The sequence below is a fragment of the Tachypleus tridentatus genome, chromosome 12, assembly GCF_004210375.1.
Source record: "Tachypleus tridentatus isolate NWPU-2018 chromosome 12, ASM421037v1, whole genome shotgun sequence".
NCBI classification, from domain to species: Eukaryota; Metazoa; Arthropoda; class Merostomata; order Xiphosura; family Limulidae; genus Tachypleus; species Tachypleus tridentatus.
Window position 1 is genome coordinate 69363288 of NC_134836.1, and position 25500 is coordinate 69388787.

The following is a 25500-nucleotide window of genomic DNA, read 5'->3' on the forward strand; positions in this document are numbered from 1 at the left end:
TACTGCTCTCTGTTTCTTTGAACCTTTAATTTTTCATTACTGTAAAACATATCACATTGTAATTCTAACTGCTTCACCTGACATAATTAAGCCAAGTTAATACATTTTTTAATGTTTTTGTGAATCATTTTATTTAAATTATGATTAACTATGTGCAGCAATTACATGACACAAGTCAAAATTAATGTTTTAATCACTAATATTTTAAATTATCACAAAAGTTGATTGAGCAAAAACTGTGATTAAAGACAGTCACAAAAATAATCAAAATGATGGTTTCCAAATATCAACAGTCACAAATATTCTAACTGAAATAATACCACCTTATTTGCTCACCCTGTCTCTGTTATGACTATACTATTGAATCTGTCTGCCAGTGTCACTAGAGCTAAACCCCTGACTATAAGGAAGACAGACTCATTGGCAGCACCTGAAGCCAACTGTTTATTTTTTGTGCCTGCATGTGCATATCATGGTTGGAGAAACATTGTACTAATCAATTAACAAATACCATTAATCACTATAATTCAAACAATGATTCTTACTTTTTCTTTTAACCTTAAACAGGTATAGCTGAGTAAGGTATTTAAATCTTCTTTCTTTATTTTCATAAGATCCTTGTTCTTCAAAGTCTAGAGAAAAATAAGACATACATGTACTGTACAGTTTAGTCATGTCAGAAATAACTCTTTACTTCACACTTTCTATATTTAATATTTGAGACTTAATATTTTACAAAAAGTAAAATCTCTTATCTGGTTTAGAAAATAAATCCTTCCTGAATATCATTAAGTTTGTTTATACTCAAATACATATATTCTAGAGAGATAAACTGGTATTGTGCAAAATAACATGAATATTCAAGAAAAATAGTTACAGTGTCACAAAATTTCAAAATGCAATACAAACAAGGTTTAAATTTGTATGTTTCTTTGTTTTTGAATTTTGTATAAAGCAATGAAAGAACTATCTGCACTGGCCATTCCTAATTTTGAGGAGATAGGCAAAAGGGAAGGCAGCTAGTTAACACTACTTGCCACATTTTGTGCTAATATTATAAGTGGAATTGACCCTGATATTATAATGTTTCCACTGTTGAAAGGGCAAGGACATACACTGACAGTATTTGAACAAGCTACCTACAGATAAAAAAAAAAGCAATTTACGTCTAAGGCAATGAGAAATAAGTGTTAAATTTTTCAGTCATATACCTTTTATTCAGGAACTAACATTAAGAATGAATGTACACTCATATAATGCAATAGAAAATCACTTAACAGAAACTAATAAAAAGTTGTGGAGGTAAAACATGAAAGAGAAAAGAAATGAAAAAACTTTCACCTCCTGTTTGTATCACTTTACATGTTCTGGGAATGAAAGTTAAATTATTCAAATATTTATATTCCAAGTGCTTTATGTGTACACCTAGTTTCATTCCAAGACAACAGAAACAAAAAACTTTTGAACAATTTGATACAAAACTTGTAAACCAGTACTCTATAATGTTTTCATGTAGTATTCAATAATGTCTTGTGCAGTATTCTGTAATGTTTTATGTAGTATCTATACGTCTTGTGTGGTATTCTATAATGTTTTCATACAGTATTCTGTAATGTTTTATGCAGTATCTACAATGTTTTATGTAGTATCTACATGCCTTCTGCAGTATTCTACAATATTTTCATATAGTTTTCTACAATGTTTTTATGCAGTATCTATAATGTTTTTCTGTATTTTTTGAAGGTCTGGATTCAGGTCTAAATGTTATTTTATTAAGAGATAATAATTTGTGTGTATCTTATTATTCTTAAATTTCTTTAATGAAAACTAAGTTCATTAAAATATATTTCTACTAATATAAATAAAACCATGACCTGGAAACAAAGGTTTTCATTTTATTTCCTTATTACAAATTTATGTGATCTATTTTTATTTAAAGTAAAATTGACAGTTAAATACAAGTTTATGAGTCATAAATAATCAAGATATCTTAGATATTCCTATCTCTTCAAATAATTGTTTTCAAAATAAAAACACATAAGTAATGGTCTCAGTAAATGTTTCCAATTCAACTTCTACCAAATATAGATAAGTTACTTATAGTCTGATTATATAAGGTTCAAAAGCTCACAAGTAAACAACAAATACAACTTCAGGTCAAGAAACTAGGTTTGTTTCTCTTTAAAAAATAAACAACAAGGTCAACTTTCAAAACTAAATTCTCACTTGTCATGAAAAGCCAAAAATTATCTACCCTGAACTATTGTTTCTTTTTCCAGATATACCCTCTGATATCTGCTGAATTAAGAATTACAAACAAACAACTAATTTTTTTGTCTAAATCAACAGCAGAAGAAAGAAGTAATGTTATTTTTTTTATTCACATTTAATACACTGACTTAGAATATCCTAGTTTTTGAAAACTTAAAATAAACACAGAAGAATGACTTCTATACCAGTGTGATGTGAATGAAATCTGCTAATAAATAAATGCTGGATAAGTTCTAAAAACTAAAACTTCAAAATTATAATTTTCTTAAGGAAATGAAGAATTAGATATCAGAAGTGGTTAAATCAGTGAGACCATAAAAACTTTAAAGAAAAATATATTTGAATTTATAGCTTAGTTGTATAAAGAGTAAACATTATTGATCCAAGTATGTACAGGCTATTACACAGTGGAAATGTCTGAAAGAGAGAGAACTGCATTCCTCTGTGGAATGTGGGATTACAAATGATAAAACCATTTTTTAACCGTCATGGTGTGAACAAGCTGACAAAGCGTGATTATAATTAATTATTCTTTCTTAGGACACTATGTTAGGCCTACTGTATTTTTTAATATATACAGTATTCTGATCACTAGAATGTTTATTGTATCTCAGCTGGTCTGAAAAACTCTACATTTAATGATATGAGTCAGCAATGGACATAACAAATACAACATGGGTGGAATAATATTATCATTCACTCCTCTAATATTCAAAAACCCCTAAGGGGCTTGATTAACCCTTTCACTGTTTGACACAAATTCATGATCAAGTCTGTGACACTTTGACCTCTTACATGAACTACATAATTTCTAGATTTATTATTACAGTATGATCCTAATAATAGCATTTACAAAATCTGAGTGACACACGATACTCAAAAATATGAAGGTATTTTTATTCTATGTTTTGAGCATCATAAATGATCGATTGTCATAATTCCTCAACATCCTAGACTACTACCACTTACACAGTTTTTGTCTATATAATAGTTTCAATGGAAAATTACACTCATTTTAAATGTTTAACAACAATCAGAGAGTCTAAATGGTATGCCCGATTTCATAAAACCCATTTTTAATATATTGGTTTTGAGTATCAAATACAACACTCAAATATTTCAGTCAAACCATTCAAGTACCAATTTTAATACTTAAAACAGTGAAAGGATTAACAATGTAATGTTCATTTTTCAAATGGAATTTAAATCAATCAGGATCAAATAGATGAAGTAAAAAAATAAAAGGATTTAAGTATGTCACAATGATTTCATTCTGACATACATAAATCATCTCGTACTGTATAGTACACATACTAGTATTATGGAATTTTATGTTTTTTCCATAAAGTTACACAATAAGCAATCTGTGAACTGTACACATGAGGAATCAAATTAGAAATGTTTGAGTGTAAGTCTGTAAACTTAGTACTAATACAGTGAGAGGACTATTAGGAAATAAATCTATCCATTCTAAAGAATAGCTGATGTGATTACACAGTGTACTGCGAATAAGTCAGTAACCTCATAAAATGAGTTTAATACAGTGTACAAACTAAACACTACTCAGAGAAAACTGTTTTATTAATATAACATGTGGTGTTTATCACAGAAATAGGTGAAAAACATATTACAATACCTTACAAATACCACACACGAACTTATCAGAAATGTCCTCTTTAATACAAATGGTGTGATAAACTCGATGACACGACGAACATTGCAACACTTCTCCACCACGATGACATTCAAAACAGAACCAGTCATGACTGTCTGGTTCCTATTAAAAACAATGAGCATATATGTCCAATAAATTAAAAGGAGAAACAACAATATAAAATCAAAGCAATATTCCAGTCATTTTGAAAACAAATATAAATTTTGATATTGTGTGAATTACTTAACCTTAACTGTCAAATTACCAACAACAATCAACACTGGTAGGATTCACAGTAAGCAATCTTGTTTTCACTTATCATAAAGAAAATACTGATGAAAGCAGTAAAAGGTTTAATTACAAAGCCCAATAACTTTCATTAAGTTTAGTGTTAAAAAATTCATATGTGACAGTGTTAAGGATCCTAAGTAACAAAATCATGGACCAATGATCAATTCAAAACATCTAAAACTCCAACATGGGTTCATATGAGCCCCACTACTCTACACTTTCTTTAAAACGTAAATAGTTTTATGCAATAACTCCTATTTAAAAAAATAGTTCATGTATTAGTCCATTAAATACAACACTTGCAGGAGATAACTCATTTTATTTCTTTTAGAATAAGAAGTCAGAAAGGTACACATATAAAATAGGTGAAGAGTCTACCATTAAAGATAAAAATAATTGACCATACTCATTTATATCAACCATGAAAATTAACTCATAGTGAATGAAATTAACAGTAAATAACACAGAGGCATATGTAAAAACACCAAATACTGTGTGAATCAAATATTGGTATGTACTAATGCCAAATCCTGTGGGAATGAAATGCGTAGCAATACTGGACCCTGTTGGAATCTAACTTTAATATTTTCACTCATTATAAACATAATAATCAAAGCATACATTTTCAGTAAAAAAAGTTTAATTTTTTCTTTTACCTTTGAAGGTCATTTTGAGGTTACTAAAAGGTCACTACCCCAAACCTGCTCTTGATTCAAGTGGAATTAATAAAAGCATAGATACATAGTGTATCAAAATAAGGTTATACTGTGTACTAACAAATAAAATAAAATGGATGATACCATATATTTTTACAGAAATATAACTACTAAGTTCATATACATTTATACTAAGTTTGTATAAACACAGCACATTAAGTTAGTATATCACAACCACACATCCTCCTTTAAAAATAGATTGGATGCCCTTCTTAAAAATGTTAACGTATTTCAGATAGACACTAACCTCTCCACGTAACTAACACCTATTACCTCACACCACTGCTACAAACATTTCTGTACGTGTCAAAACTCTGAACAAAATTCCTACTACAACACATAACATATGCTGCTATAGTTTATGATCCAATCAGCATTACATTATAGCTCTTCAACAACAAGAGAATAACACATCCTACCTGCTCAATACTCCTCTCAAACACATTGTTCTATCAAGGACTCATTCTTGACCTGACAAAAGACACACCATAGGTCACAAATATGAGTGAATTGATATATTAAGAGGCAAATATCTATCTGAAATGTTCACTTCAAAACTTCTATTCCCAGAACAGACAGCTAGAATCCAACACTAATAAAATGATAAAAAGACTGGTATCAGTGAATAAAATCAAAAGGATAGAGTCCCTTATGAAAACTGAATTAGAAAAAGAGAAAACTCATAAAGCTTGTATTAGAGATATTTAAGAGAATAAATGAGTATAGGAATGAATCATTCAAGACCTGCCCTTCAAAGAGAACATAAAAACAACTTAGCTGGCATAAACACCAAGAATGGTCAGGTTTAAAGTATAGGAATCAGCCCAGGTAAACATCCAAACCCTACTTCTGATCAAGAGGGACATTCACTCAGTCTCAAACCACAGAGATTACACAAACCCTAAGAGGAAAACCTTCATATACTCCTTAGTGGCTTGAGACTGGGAAGCAATGTCTCCCCCTTTACTCCACAAGTAGAAAATAAAAGGGAAGAATCTACATGAACAACTTCACAGGTGCATGGAAAGATCATGAATTTTGTGTCATCTGCACATGGTCTCACATTATCAGACTGTATAATGGATTACCACAAAGAAAGATGGCAGGTGAAAGACAGGTACGAATATATATGTATTACAATAATAGTCTTTTAGAAAAACCTATCTCAACAGTGGGCTTAATACAGAAGTAGATGGGTTTAATGTGTTTCCTGTTATCCTCTCTTAATGCACATTTTGAGTAACCGAAGTATTACTGTAGGGCAACACCAGCTGCATGAGGGTTTCAACTGTCTCCAGCATGCATGCCTTTTTTGTTTTGCTGAGAAAATTGGACTCTTCCAGTTTATTGTATGTATATCTTGAGATAGTGTTCATTTTGTCCACTGACCAAAGTCTTCAATGACACTTTGCTTTACTTTGACTAAAGTACTCCAATACTTGAGCTTACATTTTCATGTACATCTTCCAACAGCATGCATCTCAGCCTCAAAAAACATAAAACTCTGGCAAACTTTCTCCAGTTCTAGCCAAATGCTAATGTATAGGGTTTTTACAGGAACACATATCACTTTTATCCTGTGCCTCTATCACACATGAATTCTCAACAATTTGTTTGTCTTCATACACCCAAAACAAAGCATCAGTGTCAGGTTACAGGATGTGAATGGTGTGGCCTTTACCAGAAAAATATAAGATACTACATGGTTACTGGACGTCTGATCAAAATCAATATTATGTGCCAGTAACCCATTCCTTATTGAAACAACAGGGATCTGATCACACAAGTTAAACTTTAAAAGTGTGGTTTGTTTTCTAAGTAAACTTCAAGCATCTCTTTTATATCCACTAACATTCCTCTCATAGTGATAGTTTTGTATAACCAGTTTCAGATTGTTCTACATCATATCAACCAAAGACAAGTTTACTGTTTGTAATTCATATCTTTCAAAATATATGACAATATTAACAAAGTGACTGTCAAATATTAAAGCCATGTTATATACATATAACAAAAAATTTAACATCCAAGTAGTTATCCACTTGAAATCTTACATTATCTCATCCAAATCAATATATCACATAAAAGATTTGCACAGAATACATCTGAAAAGTAAAATGCTGACACACTTCATATACAGTATATTTATGTACACATTCTGTGTAGAGGCAGTATAAATCATCTCTTTTATCATAATAGATGTGCAGCACACATCATAACCTATCTATTGATAAGTCACATGCTAAAGTTCCAATTAATTCCTGCACAAACAATTTTTACTTCATTTTTGAACTTATAGTTTTGGGATAGTGATCTTCCCTGACCTCAAAATGACCTTCAAGACCACGATAAAACTGTAAATCTAATTGTTCCTTCAAGTAAATCCTTTAGTCTATGTACTTATGATGCATGTAAAGGATTAGCATTCAATCTCAATGAAATTACACATGCTCCTGTGTTAAACAAAACTGAAACCAAGTTTGTTATTATTACTTGTATTGACCAGTGAGTGGAATTACTAAATAAATCTGCAGGTGTATACCCTCAAAACTAATTTACTAGGCTTGGAATTCTTAAATGTACATAAAATAGTTACATCCAGCCCTTGCAAATGTCATATTTTCTTACACTTGGTTCATGCTGGGTGAACAAGTGAATCACAGTTCAATAAGATTGTACAATTTGTGCTCACTCATTCAGGAACTGTGGGCATATTATATATCAAATTTTGTTTCTCCCAAAACTTTGCTAAAACCTAATGAAAATTAATAAGGCAAATGATGATAAAAATCACAGTAAACAATAAGCCTTATGTCTTCCTGAAATTCCTGGTGTCAAAGTAAAAATTACACCAAAGTCACTCTGAATCCGTGGCATCAGTGAAAATATAACACCAAAGTCACTGTAAATACCTGGGGTCAGAGTAAATAGTGAGCCTTACTCATTCTAAATACCTGAGGTCAGAGTAAATAGCGAGTCTCAATATCTATAAATTTCAGGAGTCACAGTAAATCTCAGACTCTTTAAAACCCAAATGTGTTACAGTCAACAGCGAGATTTAGTCACTCTAAATCCCTGGTATCAGAGTAAATAGAAGGCCTCAGTCTCTGTGAATTGGGAATATCGCATTAAACAGAGAGCCTTGGTTTAGTTTTTCTCATCTGTTTTTGGTAATATGGCCAACCTAAACTTCAAAGCATTTCCTACAACCCACCACAGATAATTATGGAAGTATGACAGGTATGGCTGTGTTGTCAGTGTTGCTGTTTTCACTGTAAATCAACTGATGTTCAACTTCCACTTTATTGACTTCAATAAAAAATATATATATATGTACTGTAAATTCAGCAATAAGTCCTGTGTAAATTTTAGATCTATTTATCAAAACTCTCATTAACCTAAAGTTAAAACTTTACAAAGCTTTATGTAGTTTGTATTACACTCTTCTTGTTTTGTAACATTTGTAAATTATTGTCACCTAATTTTAAGCCTTTCGCATTCCACCTCAAACTGATTTGAGGCTCATCAGTGGACCACAACCTACAATTTGAGAGGCACTGTCAGAGTCTTTAAATCCCTGGTACAAGATAAAACATGTAAAAAATGTACTAATCGCATGGCATAGATCTCCAGTGAAAACAGACGTGTAACAGAATAGTAAAACTGATATAGAAAGAGAACTCTATAACTCTAATTTTGTAAAACTCACCAACAAAATAAATTACTACAAAGTACCCTTATTTTGACTACTTATTATCTAAATGTTAAACTTACTGTACAACACTTTGTAGTTCATGCATGGCTTTATACACTCCTTCATTTCAGAATCAAAACATTAATGTGATTTTGAACACACAAAGCACACACCTCCTTATATTCACCCACCCCTGTATCATCAGGTAGTCTGTATCCATTCTGTTCAACACCAACTTTGGAGCCCTTGCATCCTATGCTTGTCTTCATCACCACCAGCTTGTCTCTAACTGCAAAATCTAGCTGTTGTTCAAGTTCGTTCACTTTCATGTTGTACTTACGTCGCATGTAGCTAGATATACGATTAAAGTTTGGGATTTGTTTCTGCTGCCTGATATATAAAATAGCCTCCCAGATGTGTTGTACTGTCTGTGGACAGGCCACCCGTTTCTTCACGACTTTCATCACTGATGTTAAACTGTTTGTGACACAAAGAAAATGCCAAGAGCAACAATATAATCACATACAATGACAAACGACACATTTCAATAAATGTTATACATTTACAAGTTAGAACACAGTTATTTCTTTCATTTGTACCAACTATACAATAAGTAACAGTTAATAAGTTTATTCTATAAAGACTAATTACCGACATTAAAAAAAGAGAGAAATATACTGAAAGAAACTAAACTACCATAACAAACATTTTCTATTTCAAAATGCTTAGCATATGTATGCACTTTTAACATGTCTAATTTATATACTAATAATGTATTTTAACCTTTACAATAGCAATAAAAACTCATTAGAATTCCCAACTGACCCTCCACAAGACCTGCCTTACTTGACCAGAAAACAATTCTGAATACTTCTTTTAGGCTTCATCAAGTTAGCAAAATGGTGTATGGTTCTTTTAAATAATTAATTATGAAGTTATTGTCTCAATCTGGGATTAATACATAAGAAAATGAAATAAAAGTTATGAAAATGTAAAAGAAGTGTCATTTGAGCTTTATAGTTAGGCCTAAGTCACTCCAAACTCACAATCATTATCATAATGCTTATTTTCAACCAATATCTTTAAACATTTGTCACTTCTTCATTAACACAAGGTATCAAAACAACAGACACGACATCTAGTCACAAATCTTTCACACACAAACCCCACTCACGGATGTTGTGGAGAAACAAGAGGGAGCACTTACCCTCACATGGAAAATGGGAAACATAATTCTTTCTTTATTCATTCAACACACATGAATTGAATAACAAATTCATTTACAATTGCACACTACTTTTCCTCTTCTTTTGAAAAAATTTCTGCAGACACCCTTTCCCCCACATGAAGACTTGAACATTTAAAATGACCCACAGTTTGCTCCAGCTGGTGTACAGATTATAAGAGTTCCAGATCTTTCAGAGGAAAATTATAAATACTAAATATTCAAACAATACATATCATCAAGTGAAAGGGATATTTTTACTTACAATGTTACAGTTACCTCTCTCAGAAGTTTCTTGTAAAACTAGGTTACTGTCATACAAGTTCACCCTTGAATTACTGTAAATAAATGATTCACAACTTGAAAACTGAACACAGACTGTAAAGCTCCTATTTACATTCAACAGCCTCTTCTTACTTTGACAAGTACAAAATTACACGCTCAGTGACATCACAATCTGCTGCAGCCTGCCTTATAGCCAACTTCACAAGAAACACCAAAGTCTATGCTGAGTCATTCTGAGTCGTGTGATAACTCTTCCACTCAGTTAAAAAAAAAAAACTGTGTGTTCTGATTTACAATTCTCAAAGGTTGAAGTACTAAACAGAAGCATACAAATGTTACATATTATTGACAAAAATTAAAAGCAGAATATATAAATAGGTAACTAAACAAACATATCAAAACTACAAGACAACAACTAAAGAACTAGGCCTATTTCCACCAGACCAAGTTATCTTGTCACTCATTTCAGATAATAAAATATTTCTGAAAACACAAGTTACTCTTCTCAAAGATTTAAGGTACCTTTTGTAAAGTTATTGCTTTCATAGATAGTCCTTTCAAATTTTTATTCTGCTAAATATAACACCCTTTTGTTTTCACTCAAATTTAATTTTCTAATACATAATTTGTTGGTAGTTCATAGAAAATACCTAAAGAAATTTTTAATTTTTAAAATATACTGATAAGAGGATTCTAGAGTCATTAACTTTAAAATTTTATTTTATGTAAAACAAGAATAATGAAACTTATTTTTTATAATTACCCCAGTTTTTAGACAATTTAAATTTTAAATTAGGGTTCTCAATTAAATGGTCAAATGTAAGAAATGTTGTTACTGTATGCCTAAAAAAACACCATTAAACAGCAGGTTTTAGCAGCAAATAGAAACAAAAGCAAACAACATGTTTCAAATACAAGCCCCCCGCTAGTACAGCGGTAAGTCTACGGATTTACAATGCTACAATCAGGGGTTCGATTCCCCTCGGTGGGCTCAGCAGATAGCCCAATGAGGCTTTGCTGTAAGAACACACACAAGGTTTACACAGTTTATCTGTAAACTACAAAAACCTGTAAGTGTTCACGCAAGAACTTCAAATACAAAAAACATGGTTATTTAGATTGAAATACTGTGGTATTTGAAAATTACTTTAACTATACTTTAAGAAAGAGAAATAAACAACATTAACATACATCAACATGTCACAATTAACTGTGGATAATAATATGGAGTATATAACTGACTTCAGTTAAGTATTACATGTCACCTAGCTTGCTATAATTTCATAATGACTCCAAAAAGATACTTCAAGGCTATTCATCTTAGGAGTTAAAAGAAATCATTTATTTGACCTCACTGGAATGCTGTATACAGTTCTGTTTTTTTTTATCCTATTGGAAATTGTCCAGAAGAGAAGTACTTTGATTCTATGGATGGAAGGAGTGTCTTACAGGGGCAGGTTAAGATCTATTTTCTCTTTTGAAAAGAAGTTACCCTGTCAGAGTGATCTAATGGGCTTAACAACAATCACAACATGCTTCAGTGGTGTCACAGATGGAAGGAATCATTTAAACAAACAACTGTTTGTGTGTTATGAATTCCATTCTTCCTTCAGTGTTACATTCATTAACTGTATAGGTTAAAATGTTTAATATGTATAAAATATTTGTATTAATTATATATATATATTTTAGTGAAATTAAATAACTAAATTTAATTGAAGATAAATAATTAAACAAAACCATAAGGAACGACTGCATTAAAAACAGCAAATCCCAACCTCTGATTAATTAAACAACAAGTAAATCTATGTTTGGCCACGACTTCATACGAATGTTACTAAACAATAACAACTAGTAAATCTATGTCTGGCCATGACTTGATATAAATGTTACTACACAATAACAACTAGTAAATTTATGTCTGGCCACGACTTGATACAAATGTTACTAAACAATAACAACTAGTAAATCTATGTCCGGCCACGACTTGATATAAATGTTCCTAAACAATAACAACTAGTAAATCTATGTCTGGCCACGACTTCATACAAATATTACAAAACAATAACAACTAGTAAATCTATGTCTGGCCATGACTTCATACAAATGTTACTAAACAATAACAACTAGTAAATCTATGTCTGGCCAGGAGTTGATACAAATGTTCCTAAACAATAACAATTAGTAAATCTATGTCTGGCCACGACTTCATACAAATGTTCCCAAACAATAACAATTAGTAAATTTATGGCTGGCCAGGACTTGATACAAATGTTCCCAAACAATAACAATTAGTAAATCTATGGCTGACCAGGACTTGATACAAATGTTCCCAAACAATAACAATTAGTAAATCTATGGCTGGCCAGGACTTGATACAAATGTTCCTAAACAATAACATAAATGTCAACATCATTATCAATTTGAATACACAAAGGAATTAGGAAAAAGAACCAGAAGGAGAGAAAACCTAAATAAGTTTAACTTTCCAAAGTTGGCTAAAGCTTGAAGTATTATTAGGATTATAACCAAAAATATTAGTAAAACTAACAGTGTTCAAATAATGAATTAATGCATCATCATTATTATTATTATTATTATTATTATTATTATTATTATTATTATAAGTAAGAACACTATATTAAGTAAGTTTATGATATAAAGTAAGGATCAAACATGAAACAAATTATAAACTGTTTGATATAGTTTTTACTCTCTCTTATAAAACAAGGTCAAACTAAACAGCCAGGCTTCCTTCAGTGGTGGAGTGTATATTTTCAAGTATATATTCCCAACATTAATCCAATATCTATATAGGAATTTTGTTCAGAATTACTGATGATAGGCATAATTCCTCCAAACCAGTAGAATTATTTAGAAAGGCTAATACGTGATGATTACAAGATGGCTGGACTGTTAAATTTAGCTTTTTCTTCAGTTATTTTTACTAACAATAATTTAAGCAGTATTCCACATCTTGACAAGTTGATAAATGAAAACATGATCAAACCACATGATGCATTAATTTTGAGCTAATTAAGAAAAAAATTGGGTAGCTTAAAAAGAATTAGGCTACTGGACTAGTTAACATTTACCTAGGGGCCTTGAAGGAGGTTAAAAATTGAATATGTGACCCATCTCCTACCATTTTTTGTCAGTCCTTGAATAGTGGGCAGGTATCAGAAAATTGAAAGTTACCTAATGTAATTCCTCTTTTAACATGAAGTGATAAAATTGTCCCACTAATTATACGCATTAGTCTTACACTAGTTGTGGGAAAAGTTTTGAAAGTCTGTTAAAGGATGCTTTTCAAAATCATTTAACAATGTTTGGAATTTTATTGGACAGTTAACTTGGTTTCAGTAATGAAAGATCTTACCTTACAAATATTTTGACATTCTCTGAAAAGGTTACTGAATATGCAGATAAGCAAACTGGTGTGATTTAGGTACATCTGTATTCTCAAGAAGCGTTTAACAAAGTGCCACATAAAAGACTTGTAAAAAACATTATCTCTGTACATGTGGGAGATAAGTTAGCAAATTGAATAGAAGAGTGGCTGGGTGGAATAAACCAGAGCTTTGTTATAAATAAAGTTCAGTCAAACTGGATTAATGTTACAAGTAGGGTACATCAGGGATCAGTCTTAGGACCTTTGCTTTTTTTTTTATCAGTGGCATGAAGGTCTTTGGCATTGCTGGATGTGAAAAGGATACTGTTGATTTACAAAAAGATTTGGATCATTTACTGAGTTGGGCAAATAAATGGGAGATGGATTTTAATTATAATAAATACATAATGCATATACAATATTATTTGAATTATAAGTATAATTTGGATGGAAGTAATCTTAACAGAGTCATGAAGAAAAAGGGTCTTGGTGTTATGGTCAATCAGTCTTTAAAGCTATCTAAGGACTGTAATATTGCCAGCAGCAAGGCAAATATGCTTTTAGGTTGCATCAAAAAAAATACTGAATACAAGTGTAAAGAGGTTATGATTTAATTGTACAGGTCACTGGTTAGAACGCATTTGGAATATTGTGTTCAGTCTTGTGCTCTTCACCTTAAGAAAAGATTGTATTGTTGAAAAGGGTTCAGAGTAGAGTTACTGGAAGGATACCTGAAATTAAGGAGTTGTCATATGAGAAGAGACTGTAATCTTTCAAATTGTTTTCTGTTGAAAAAAAGGAGGGATCTGATTGAGATGTTTAAGATTGTAAAGGGAATTGATACATAATGAGTTTTCAGTGAGAACAGTAGGATTAGGGACAGAAGTATAAATTTTGGTAGGATAGGAGTTATGTTTGGGTAATACAGTTTCAATTTTCTAACAGGGCAGTTGACCTTTCAAATGGGTTACCTTCAGATGTTGTAAAGGCAGTAAATTTAAGTAATTTACAAAAAAGCTTGATAGGTATATTGATATTTTTTTTTTATTTATTTTAATTTAGTGTAAAGAGTGGAACAATCAAGATGGCTCTGTATGTCCCATGTTGTTCCAAAACATTATGTTATAAATGTTGCACATTATTGAAATTCCTATAGCTATATAGAATGACTGTGTTTGTTTGTTATTTTGTTTTTCTGAATTTCGTGCAAAGCTACACGAGGGCTATCTGCACTAGCCATCCATAATTTAGCAGTGTAAAACTAAAGGGAAGGAAGTTAGTCATTACCACCCACTGCTAACTCTTGGGCTACACTTTTACCAACAAATAGTGGGATTGACCATCACATTATAACACCCCCATGGCTGAAAGGACTAGTACTGTGTAAATATCCTAAAATACCATACACATAAATATCCCTGCTGACATAACTTGCTATGTAGGCATATCTCAAACTATCATGATCCAGCCACAAATATGTCCCCCTAATTCTGTATGATTGACTCGTCACTACAAATTTTAACTAATAAAACTTAGATATTTCTCACTGATGAGTCAAAATAAACCTATTACTTCTAACTCAACTATGAAATTCAATTTTCTTTTTAAATTCCTTACAACAGAGGAGCTATACATCTAATAAAAAAATCAGACTGTAAAACATCAGTGCAATGGCATACATTAGCATCCTAGTGGATTAGTACTGGTGTACTTTACTGTTAGTAATTTTTATATATTATATAAAATAATCAATTAATAATAAATAGTTGATGACTTACTGTAGCATCGTTGCTCAATAAACTATGTTTCTTGAACCTGCATTTCCAAAACACAACACATTTTTGTATTCTCACAGCAGCTGGTATAGGTATTAGCACTTTAATTAAAATAAAGTACAGGTTAACAAAGTACAGAATTACAATCTCAAACATTTCTCTCCTTGTTAACCCATAGGTGACCTAAGAAGGTCAAAATGTTGTTCCGTATTTTATTTTAATTACAGTGCTAATACTTGTACCAGCCATCTTGAGAAAACAGTTTCACTTCAAGTGCATTTCTCGTCATCACAAATTATAACACATTTTTGTTCCAACTTTCTGTATTCAGTATGTGATACACAAACACATATTCTGTAATGTGAATAAACTTTATTAACAGATAGCCTTGACAAATGAAACTATGAGCCCAATAAAGGTTGTGGTATAGGTGAAACAAGACAAGCATCGTATGGTATCAACCAGTCAAACAGAATGGTAAGTGGTTGGCACACATATGAGATAAAGCACAGGTCTGATACACTGATTAAAAAACCTGCTTAAATACTGCAGAAATCTTTGTAAACACCTGATCTTATAAGTACAGGTTACCAATAATATAAACTATTATGAAGGTAAGAAATCAATAAAATAATTTATCATTACAATAAAATCATTAAAAAATTAATAATAATAATATTTAAGTGCTATCTAAAATGTTATTTCATCTACTAGTGAACACGGAGAGCTATGGACATAATTTGAGTGAAAACAACACTGATATTCCAGAAACATAATAACAGAAACTGACAAGGAAGAAAGAGTTCATTACATCAACCAGAAAGTGATGCCAAGTAATGCAAAGTACACTGCAAGTGATAACATATAAAGCAGATATTACACAACAACAGAGTACAAATGATGACAGATAAAGGAGGCTATAATAAGTCCAGAAAATGGTATCACCTACAACTAGAAAAACATTTTCATTTGTAAAATGCACCATCATGACTCATACAGTCTGCTATACATGTCAGATCTTGAAAACTACAATGAAAGCATTTAATTTATGAATAAACAAAAACATCAATAGTTACAGTAACTTGGTAATTAATTAGAATATCATTTTTTTCAATCTAAACAATAAAAACAGGTTAATTTATATTGTTTTAGATACCACAGAAAAAGCTTTTTCAAAGAATTTATGTCTACTAAACAGAGAACTGTTAAAAATAATACAATGACATCAACTCTACAAAATGATCACATATATTTATATTTAATATACACAGAATTTTTTACCAAGTTCACTGTTCTATAAACAGCAGTGAGTGCAGATATAAAATAACGTGTTCTTCAAAGATACAAAAAATAATACACAACATTTCAGTTATTTAACATATATACATGTTCATAAACAGATGCACATATATATACACATAAATCAAATGTATGTGCTTTTCTTATAGAAAAGCCACATCTGGCTATCGCTGAGCCCACTGAGGGGAATTGAACCCCTGATTTCAGTGATGTAAATCCATAGACATACCATTGTACTAACAGGGGGCATATCAAATTTAAAAATATGTACATGTAGTTATACTATCTGGTTCAAAGAATATTATATGATAGTTAAAACAGGGAAGTTCTATTAGTGTTGATTACCATGACTGTAACATATCTAAGATGCATTTCTAATGACTTACTCACATCTATTCTTTCAGTTTCACAATGTCAGTTGTTCTTGGATTCTGTTCTAATTGGTCTATGTCTTACGTTTTGCCAACGGCTTACACGAAACATATTACAACTTATTCTATGTCTGGGACAAAGATAGGGTTCCAGAACAGGTTTCACAAAAAACACCATATCTTGGTTTACAGACTTCACTTTCGGCAAATGTTATATTAAAACCATATTTATTAATATTCTGAAATTTTAAATGCGTGACCTACCACTCAGAAATGAGACCAAAACCATCATCAAGGTTGTATATTTATATTTTCCTTAATCGTTTGGTTTTTCAACTAAACTTTAAAAGACATTTACTTAGGTTACAGTTTGCAATATAGTGTTATGTATATTGAGCTTATTTTGTTAGTTGTTTGAGATACCATTTGTATGCGAAAAATAATCTTCTTGGAGATATATTTGGGACTTTTGTCGCCAAATTTAACACATCTTTTGAGCATCTATTTCATTTCGCCCACAAAAACTTCGATTTTTACTCGAATGTTAGGCTTAACGTTTAAGTTTAACACTACTTATTACCGATACCACGACAAATACTATAGTATTACTACTTCAGCATTATTACAGCTATTATTTATCAAATAAACGGTCAATATATGAATTGTACTAACCTTCAAATCTTAAAATAAAGTATTCCAAATTTCTTTTCAAAACTATTTTCACAGTTCAAATATATAATGTTATGTCTTAAAACTCCTATTGTTTAAATTAAAAAATCAAAGAACTGGCATTCCTTTTTAAGATAATTTTTAGTTCCGAAGCCGAGAAATCTCATCGATTGCCATCCAAACAATTCAGGTATAAGTATTAAATTTTCAATAATATTTCATTTTCATACTGATATGTAGGGTATCTTTACGAAACAATTCGTCATTTACTGTCATTGGGAAGAATAACAATGTTAAACTAATATGTAGCAAAGTATAATTTATAGGTATTAGATTTATTGAATACTTTCCAAATAAAGAAATTACAATTAACCATTATATTAAAACAGTTGTCTTTGTTTTATTAATTATCCTAAATTGTTTACATATGAAGAAAGACATACTCCACCGCTAGTACAGCGGTAAGTCTACGGATTTATAACACTCTCAGTAAGGGCTCGATTCCCCTTGGTAGACTCAACAGATAGCCCGATGTGGCTTTTCTATAAGAAAGTATATACAAACGTTATCGGATATAATGAATAGTTTAATTAACTTCTTACTTTATCCGTGATGACTGTCTTAAAAGGATTTACTTCTGATTTTACATATTACAAAGCACAAGACTTTCACTTTTTACACTTTTAAAGTTGTAATCTTACTATATTTTCAAGGGGTTTTGCTTAATTTTCTAGTCTTTACTCACATGGTACATTTGTACTCAATTTAAACGTTTTGTGTATTTTGCCAAACTGGCTAAAAGTGGCAAACGGCGTGTATATAGCACTGAGTTTTATTAGTAGTAGGTCAGACATGGCCAGATGGTTAAGAAACTCTACTCGTTAACCGAGGGTCGCGGGTTCGAATCCCCGTCACACAAAACATGCTTGCCCTTTCAATCGTGGGGGTGTTATAGTGTGATGATCAATCCCATTATTCGTTGGTAAAATAATAGCTCAATTGTTGGTGGTGGGTGGTGATAACTACCTGCCTTCCCTCTAGCCTTACACTGCCAAACTAGGGACGGCTAGCGCAGATAGCCCTCGTGTAGCTTTGCGCGAAATTCATAGTAAACCAAACATAACCTTATTAGTAGTAGTAACAGTGATGTAATGGCTCTTTTAACAATCATAAATTTTTTGAATGAAATAATATCGTAATTCCAGAGAAAACAAAAAGAAACATCTTAAGAAAATCTTATATATCAACGTCAAAACTAAACCTTTCCTTTATAATATATTTTCTACTAATCACTATCATTTATTGTAACTCTATCAGATCGATTTAAATATAATAATAATAAAAATAAAGCTTGTGTGTCATATTTTATAATAAAATCAAATTATTTATTTGTTGTTAAGCGCAAAGCTAAACAATTGAATACCTAACTCAGCTCATCGATAGTATAGAAACCCAATTTTCAGCATTATATTTCCAACTTTTCTCTGGACCACCGGGGCAATCATAAATAAACTGCAAGAACTTAATTCTGACTAGATAGCAAGTGTTAGAAAAGGAAGTATCTACAATTTGTGATGACGAGAAACCCACTTGAAATAAAAATGTATCTCAGGACGGCTGGTATGCGTATTAACACTTTGAGGGAAGTTGACCTAAGAAGGTCGAAATGTTGTTCTCTGCTTTATTAGTAAAAGTGTTAATACCCACACTAGCTGTCCTGAGATACATTTTTACGTATCTACCCTTTATCATATACAAAAGTAACACTATGTATACACCAGAAAATCTTGTTAGCTTGCAAGTTAATTTGAACTTGGGGGCATTAATTTAAAAGCTACTAATTTATAAAAACGGTATTATGAGTTGTTATTTATATTACTAACTAATTATTATCTGAGCACAATCTTTGCTTGGAAAGTTTGACCAACGAAAGGTCGTTTTGGTTATCCTTAACAGAACAATAAATTATATTAAACTGTTTGTTTGTAGTTAAGCAGAAAGCTAATTGTTTGTTTGTTTGTTTTGGAATTTCGCACAAAGCTACTCGAGGGCTATCTGTGCTAGCCGTCCCTAATTTAGCAGTGTAAGACTAGAGGGAAGGCAGCTAGTCATCACCACCCACCGCCAACTCTTGGGCTACTCTTTTACCAACGAATAGTGGGATTGACCGTCACATTATACACCCCCACGGCTGGGAGGGCGAGCATGTTTAGCGCGACGCGGGCGCGAACCCGCGACCCTCGGATTACGAGTCACACGCCTTACGCGCTTGGCCATGCCAGGCCTGCAGAAAGCTAAGCTATGATATTCGTGGTGTGTCTAAATCTGGTATAGAAACCAGGTTTTTAATATTTTAATACCTGATTCAGGCATGCCGCTTTGCCACCGGTGGGCAAGTCATATCAAAGGAACTTGTTAAATAAAGTTTTAATACCCATACCAGCTGTCTTTAGAATACATTTTCTCTTCAGGTGGGTTTCTCGTCATCATGAATTATTCTAAAATTTGATAAATGTCTCCCGATCAGATGGCGTTAAGTTTACAGATGTATAAAGTTAAGATTTACTGTTCTATTCGACTAGGTAAACAGAACGTGGAGAACCTATTCTGTGACTTTGCGTTTAAACAAACAAACCCACGGCCAGTAACGGAAAATAACAAATAGGTAATGCTTATATTCAAAAGGGACAATTTCTCTAACTATTTTGACTGAAAAGATCTATACATGGGTGGTCTAACAAAGGTTTAGTCTGAACTTTGTGCAAAGCTACAAGAGAACTACCTGCGCTAGCTATCCCTCGCTTAGCAATGAGATAGGGGAAAGACCCCACATACTGCTAACTCTTGGACTACTCTTTTAACAACGAATAGGGGAACTAACCGTCACATTATAAAGCCTCCATGGCTAAAATGCGAAAATATTGTGATTCCAACCAACGACTCTCAGCGTCTCAGCCATCAAACCATTCCAAACCGGCAGTGATAATACTTTTTTAAAAACTTATCTCATTATACTTTCCTTGACGTTTATAAAGGTCATGTATCATGTATTATACTCTTCTAAGGGTTGTAAGTATAAGAGTATTTGCAAATAACTTTTATATTAAAACGATTTTGAATATACAAATCAACAAGTCACATAACAACTAAAATCAATATAAAGTCGCGGTGGGACAGATTGTATCAGAACTACATTTTAACGTTTCAGAATAAAATGGATCGCTTTTGGGAATGGTATACAACGTCCCTTTCCGGCGCAAAATATTAATACATGCAAGAAATAAAGATATGTTTAGATCGGAGGATTATAATTTCTGTGACGGATACCCTTGGTACTAAATGACGTTGAAAATAAAGGAATGTGAATCGACTGGAGCCAACAGAATTATCCAAAAAGAGTCCTGCAACAAGTCATATCTCATCTGTGGTAAGCGAAGTGCAGTGTTTTGTAATACTTGAGAATCTACGAACACAAAGGTTAAAGACAAAAGTCATCTATATTCCCTAAACAACAGTACACATCATAATAAAAACTTATCTCCATCTGAAAAACGACACACGTCATATACATAAACACAAAATACTTTTTAAATATATCTCTTTACCTTAAACAGCTGAAGAATAGCAAATACTCTATTCCATATGCCCCTGGATTTCTGTGTGATTAAACTGCTGTTAAAGCATCGTCTTTTTAGTACACTAGATAGTTTATGGTAAGTCTGCAAGGAGGAGATATGTGCTTAGGTCATGGTAGCCTTGAGACAGGACCTGTGGCAATAGAAATTCCGCTGCGTGACTATTGTCAAGATGCATGACTGGCGAGTACTGAAGGAATGGATGTGACGGCATGGAGTATCATGACGAGGAGAGACTCCAGAGTTGTTTAATACAACGTATTCAGTCCTTTCCTTAGGGCAAAACCACAGCATTTTGAAAAATGATGCTTTTTATTTTGTCTTCTGCTCTCAAAAGACTTTGGACAAAACAAAAAGGTCTGGCATGACCAGGTGGTTAAGGCACCCGACTCATAATCCGAGGGTCGCGAGTTCGAATCCCCGTCACACCAAACATGCTCGCCCTTTCAGCCGTGGGGGCATTATAATTAGACGGTCAATCCCACTATTTGTTGATAAAGTAAAGGAGTAGCCCAAGAGTTGGCGGTGGGTGGTGATGACTAGCTGTTTTTCCTCTAGTCCAGTGGCTCCCAACCTTTCTTATGCCCGCACCCCTGAAAAAGCTTAATATGTTCTCGCACTCCTCACAGTAATTATTTATTTAAGAATAAAGGTGAAGGTGGCCAAAACAAATCTTATCTCGCACCCCTTGGGGGTGCAAGCACTCCCGGTTGGGAACAACTGCTCTAGTCTTACACTGCTAAACTAAGGACGGCTAGCGCAGATAGCCCTTGTGTAGCGTTGCGCGGAATTCAAAATAAACAAACAAATCTTATTGAGTGGTCAAGAAAGTGAATAAACACAAAATAAACAGGCTGCGAAACATTTTGTAGCATATCAGCCGGAAAATTTCTTACCCCCTCCTAGAAAAAAAGTGTTACAGTTTCTTGTATAAAAAATTTTTCTAGGGCATTAGAAAAACACTGTTCTAATTTAGTAAAACTGTACTTTGTAGCATAAACACAAAAAATTCATGCATGGAATATATGTTTCAATGGGAGTAGAGGGAATCTCTTCAGTGCACGTGTTGAGAAAGAGGTGTGTTAAACTGCATATGATAGCTACTGTATTTTAATCTCTGATATCGCAGAAGTAAAGCAGTTTTACCCAGTGGTAACATATAGAATACTGGAAGGAAAACATTAAAACGAAAGTTTAATTCCATTCTGGTCACCAGTGATTTGAATACAACTTTTTTATAGTTTTAGTTTTTTTCAAGGACAACTGGTGCTTACACAATCACCTAACTAGCCAGTTTTTCGTAATTCCAGCAAATAATGAGGCGTCGTTAACATTGCTAATACACATATGTTAATTCTACCTTTAACCAATAAAGAGAAATCAGTAGATTTATAGATTAAAGTTGATATAATATTTGTACATTCATGTGTGAAGTTCTACTATCCGAGAAAAATTGGAAATGCCCATATAATTTATGATTTACTCGGAATATTAATAGTTAACAATAAAATAAGTAGCCTAGCGGTGAATTCATAAACCACAAAAATGTTGACATTTAAAAAATAACAGTAATAAAGTTATAACACTGATTACACTTGTCATAAGATAAGTACTGGCTTATTATATTTTTAACTCTACACTGTTCATTCAGTCTGTTATGAGTTTTCAAGAAAAAGAATAATGTATAATATTGTGTGACTGCTTCTGTGTTTATTGTGTACCAATGGGCCTAACGAGTTCTGAATTAAATGAGACTAATCGTCGGCAATGGATATAATGGACGCAGTGATGTTTAAATACTGATATACATTTGTTTTTCTTGAAAACCCCAAACATAGTAAAAAAGGAATGCAGTATTTCAACAAAGCTTGTTATAGTATGAACGCCTTTCTAAGTTGAAAAAACATGATTATAGTTAATTATTCTTGTTATAAAACTTTGTTGTGTACCAAATACACAATAAATAAGTTTCTTTCACATGAGATAATGCATATGTATGTATAATATAACATGACTTGATAGCATGAAACAAAAACAACCATTATATTAAAGAATAATTTAAATAAATTCATAGTTATTTACAAAATGACTGAAGGAATGAGAAAATGTAAGTCATGACGTGATATTTTGGAATATAAAGATCATAATTACTTTTCAGCGGTAAATCTACCGACCAGTCTTTCAACCCATAACTTGTTCTATTGCCTTGACCAATGGGTTTACCAATTTCATATCATAACCATAAGTCCCCCGCTGGGACAGCGGTAAGTCTACAGATTTACAATTATTCCCCTCGGTGGACACAGCGGATAGCTCAATATGGCTTTGCTATGAGAAAAAGCACACACTACCATAACAAAATGATGGTGCAGACAGGAACCTACTATTAATTTCTGTGTGGCTGAGAATCAGTGTGCATTTGGTGAAGAGTCCCTGAAGACACTCGTCTTCTTCTGAAACTCCAAAAATTGCATATATCGTGCCAAATATAGAATACTTGGATGAAGTTTTGTGCAGAATGCCATGACACATTTGATATGAGACAACACATTATACCACACTGACTTCAACTGTTGAATGTGGTCTCAGGGTTTTGCCTTCTTCAATTACTTCTGAGAAGAATGCATTCTTATGAATGCAATGTCTTTGTGCTAAATCATAACTTGCAGCATGATTCAAACAATGAAGATGGTGCCATCATTGCTATCACAAGTACGCGATATATTACGAAACACTTTATCATTACTCCCACATCATTCTCACCACCAAAATGCCTCGCTAGTCTGGATTACAAATGGATCGTAGCAAGATGCTACTTGATCCTTCTGATTCTGTTGTGATGAATGCAATCAGACTTGTCCATTTCTACACTTTTCTCCTCTATTTCATTTTAGGTAATTCATCCAGCACTTTTCAAAGTCAGATATTATCAACAATTACATTTGAGTACCATAGAGAGAAACCCCAGAACATCTCGAGGTATTTAGTTGTATGACGCCACCCTGATCCTTCTCTGTGATCTTATTCTACGGCTCATGAAGTCATTTCAAGGATGCCTGGGATTATCCAGTTAGGCACAAGCTAAACTCGCAATAATACAGAAAGAACGAGGATGTATCTCTTACAGTTTTTGGGTGTAACAGAAAACATTTCCTAGTCCTTGTCACATTCACTTATTTCGTTCTCATTTAACGATTAATGATCTATAAATGTTACAGTACGAGAAAGTCAAATGGAAAAAGTCAGATGCAAAATAAATTCTGCAATGGCAATCTTTTTGTCATGGCATCAAAATGTTACTTTTGACTAATCTATAGTTTTCAGGAGTTTCTGGTATATTGATGGCTAACAGATAAGTTAAAGCTTCTGTATTAATGCAGGTTTAGGAGTGTTAATTGAAGGATAAAATGAACACTAAAACAAGGGGAAAACAAGCAAAACGCAAGACAATCGATAAACAAAATAAGTATTTAGAAATATGAAACAAATCATATCTACTGGCTGGCTCAAAAGGTTTTGTTGTGACTTTTCTCTGGCAAAAGGAGTAGGATAGAAATGAATTTCATTAACTCTGAGCAGGATAGAAACAAAAAGATTAATGTTATATTGCATCTTCACATCATATATTTCTTATATAAACAACTACTCCAAATGATATCTTCAAGTGAGGGAACCCCAATCCATACTAACTCGACTGTGAATCTGTTCCACATACCCCTCCCCTCTTGAGATGACTTTTCCATCCAAGAGAGTGAACGCAGACACAAGGTCAAACTGATACAAGCTTTTATAAGATAACCGTTGTCATTGGTAGACTTTACGTAAGGAAAAGAATTGTTAAATTTCTGGTTTACAAAAATGTAATTAACCCCGTACAAAGCACCTACACGGAAATTTATAACAAATATCTGATGTCCCTTAGTACAGATATATTCTATATAGAAGTTGCAGAAGAGTGAAATTAACAACCATCCGAATTGTGACACTGAAATAAACTTTAGCATTCGTCAATAAAAAAAACAACAAACTTGAATGCCGTGTTTTAATGCTTACATTTTTTATTTTTAGTGTACACTGGCATTGTTCATTTTCAATGAATAAAGTATAAAGTTCTCCCTTGTTTCATCACCAATTTTATGTCGAATGATAAGCTTTAGATTAACTTTCCCGAAAGGGAGCCGAAATCCCGCTAGAGGGGTCATATGGTTAAATCTGGCAGTTTGA

General features: G+C 32.5%; 1 protein-coding gene across 1 annotated transcript in view; it reads right to left on the reverse strand.

The window, feature by feature from the left end:
* The window catches only part of LOC143233513 (zinc finger MYND domain-containing protein 11-like), a 53855-nt gene extending 38195 nt beyond the window's left edge, over positions 1–15660 (reverse strand). Inside the window, exons 1-4 of the mRNA XM_076469810.1 lie at positions 15306–15660; positions 8818–9103; positions 3908–4048; positions 546–632 (exon numbers count right to left, since the gene is read on the reverse strand). Of these exons, the coding sequence (XP_076325925.1) occupies positions 546–632; positions 3908–4048; positions 8818–9103; positions 15306–15313 (522 nt within the window). The 5' untranslated portion in view covers positions 15314–15660. The remainder of the gene's footprint in view (positions 1–545; positions 633–3907; positions 4049–8817; positions 9104–15305) is intronic.
* Between the last annotated feature and the right edge of the window lie 9840 nt (positions 15661–25500).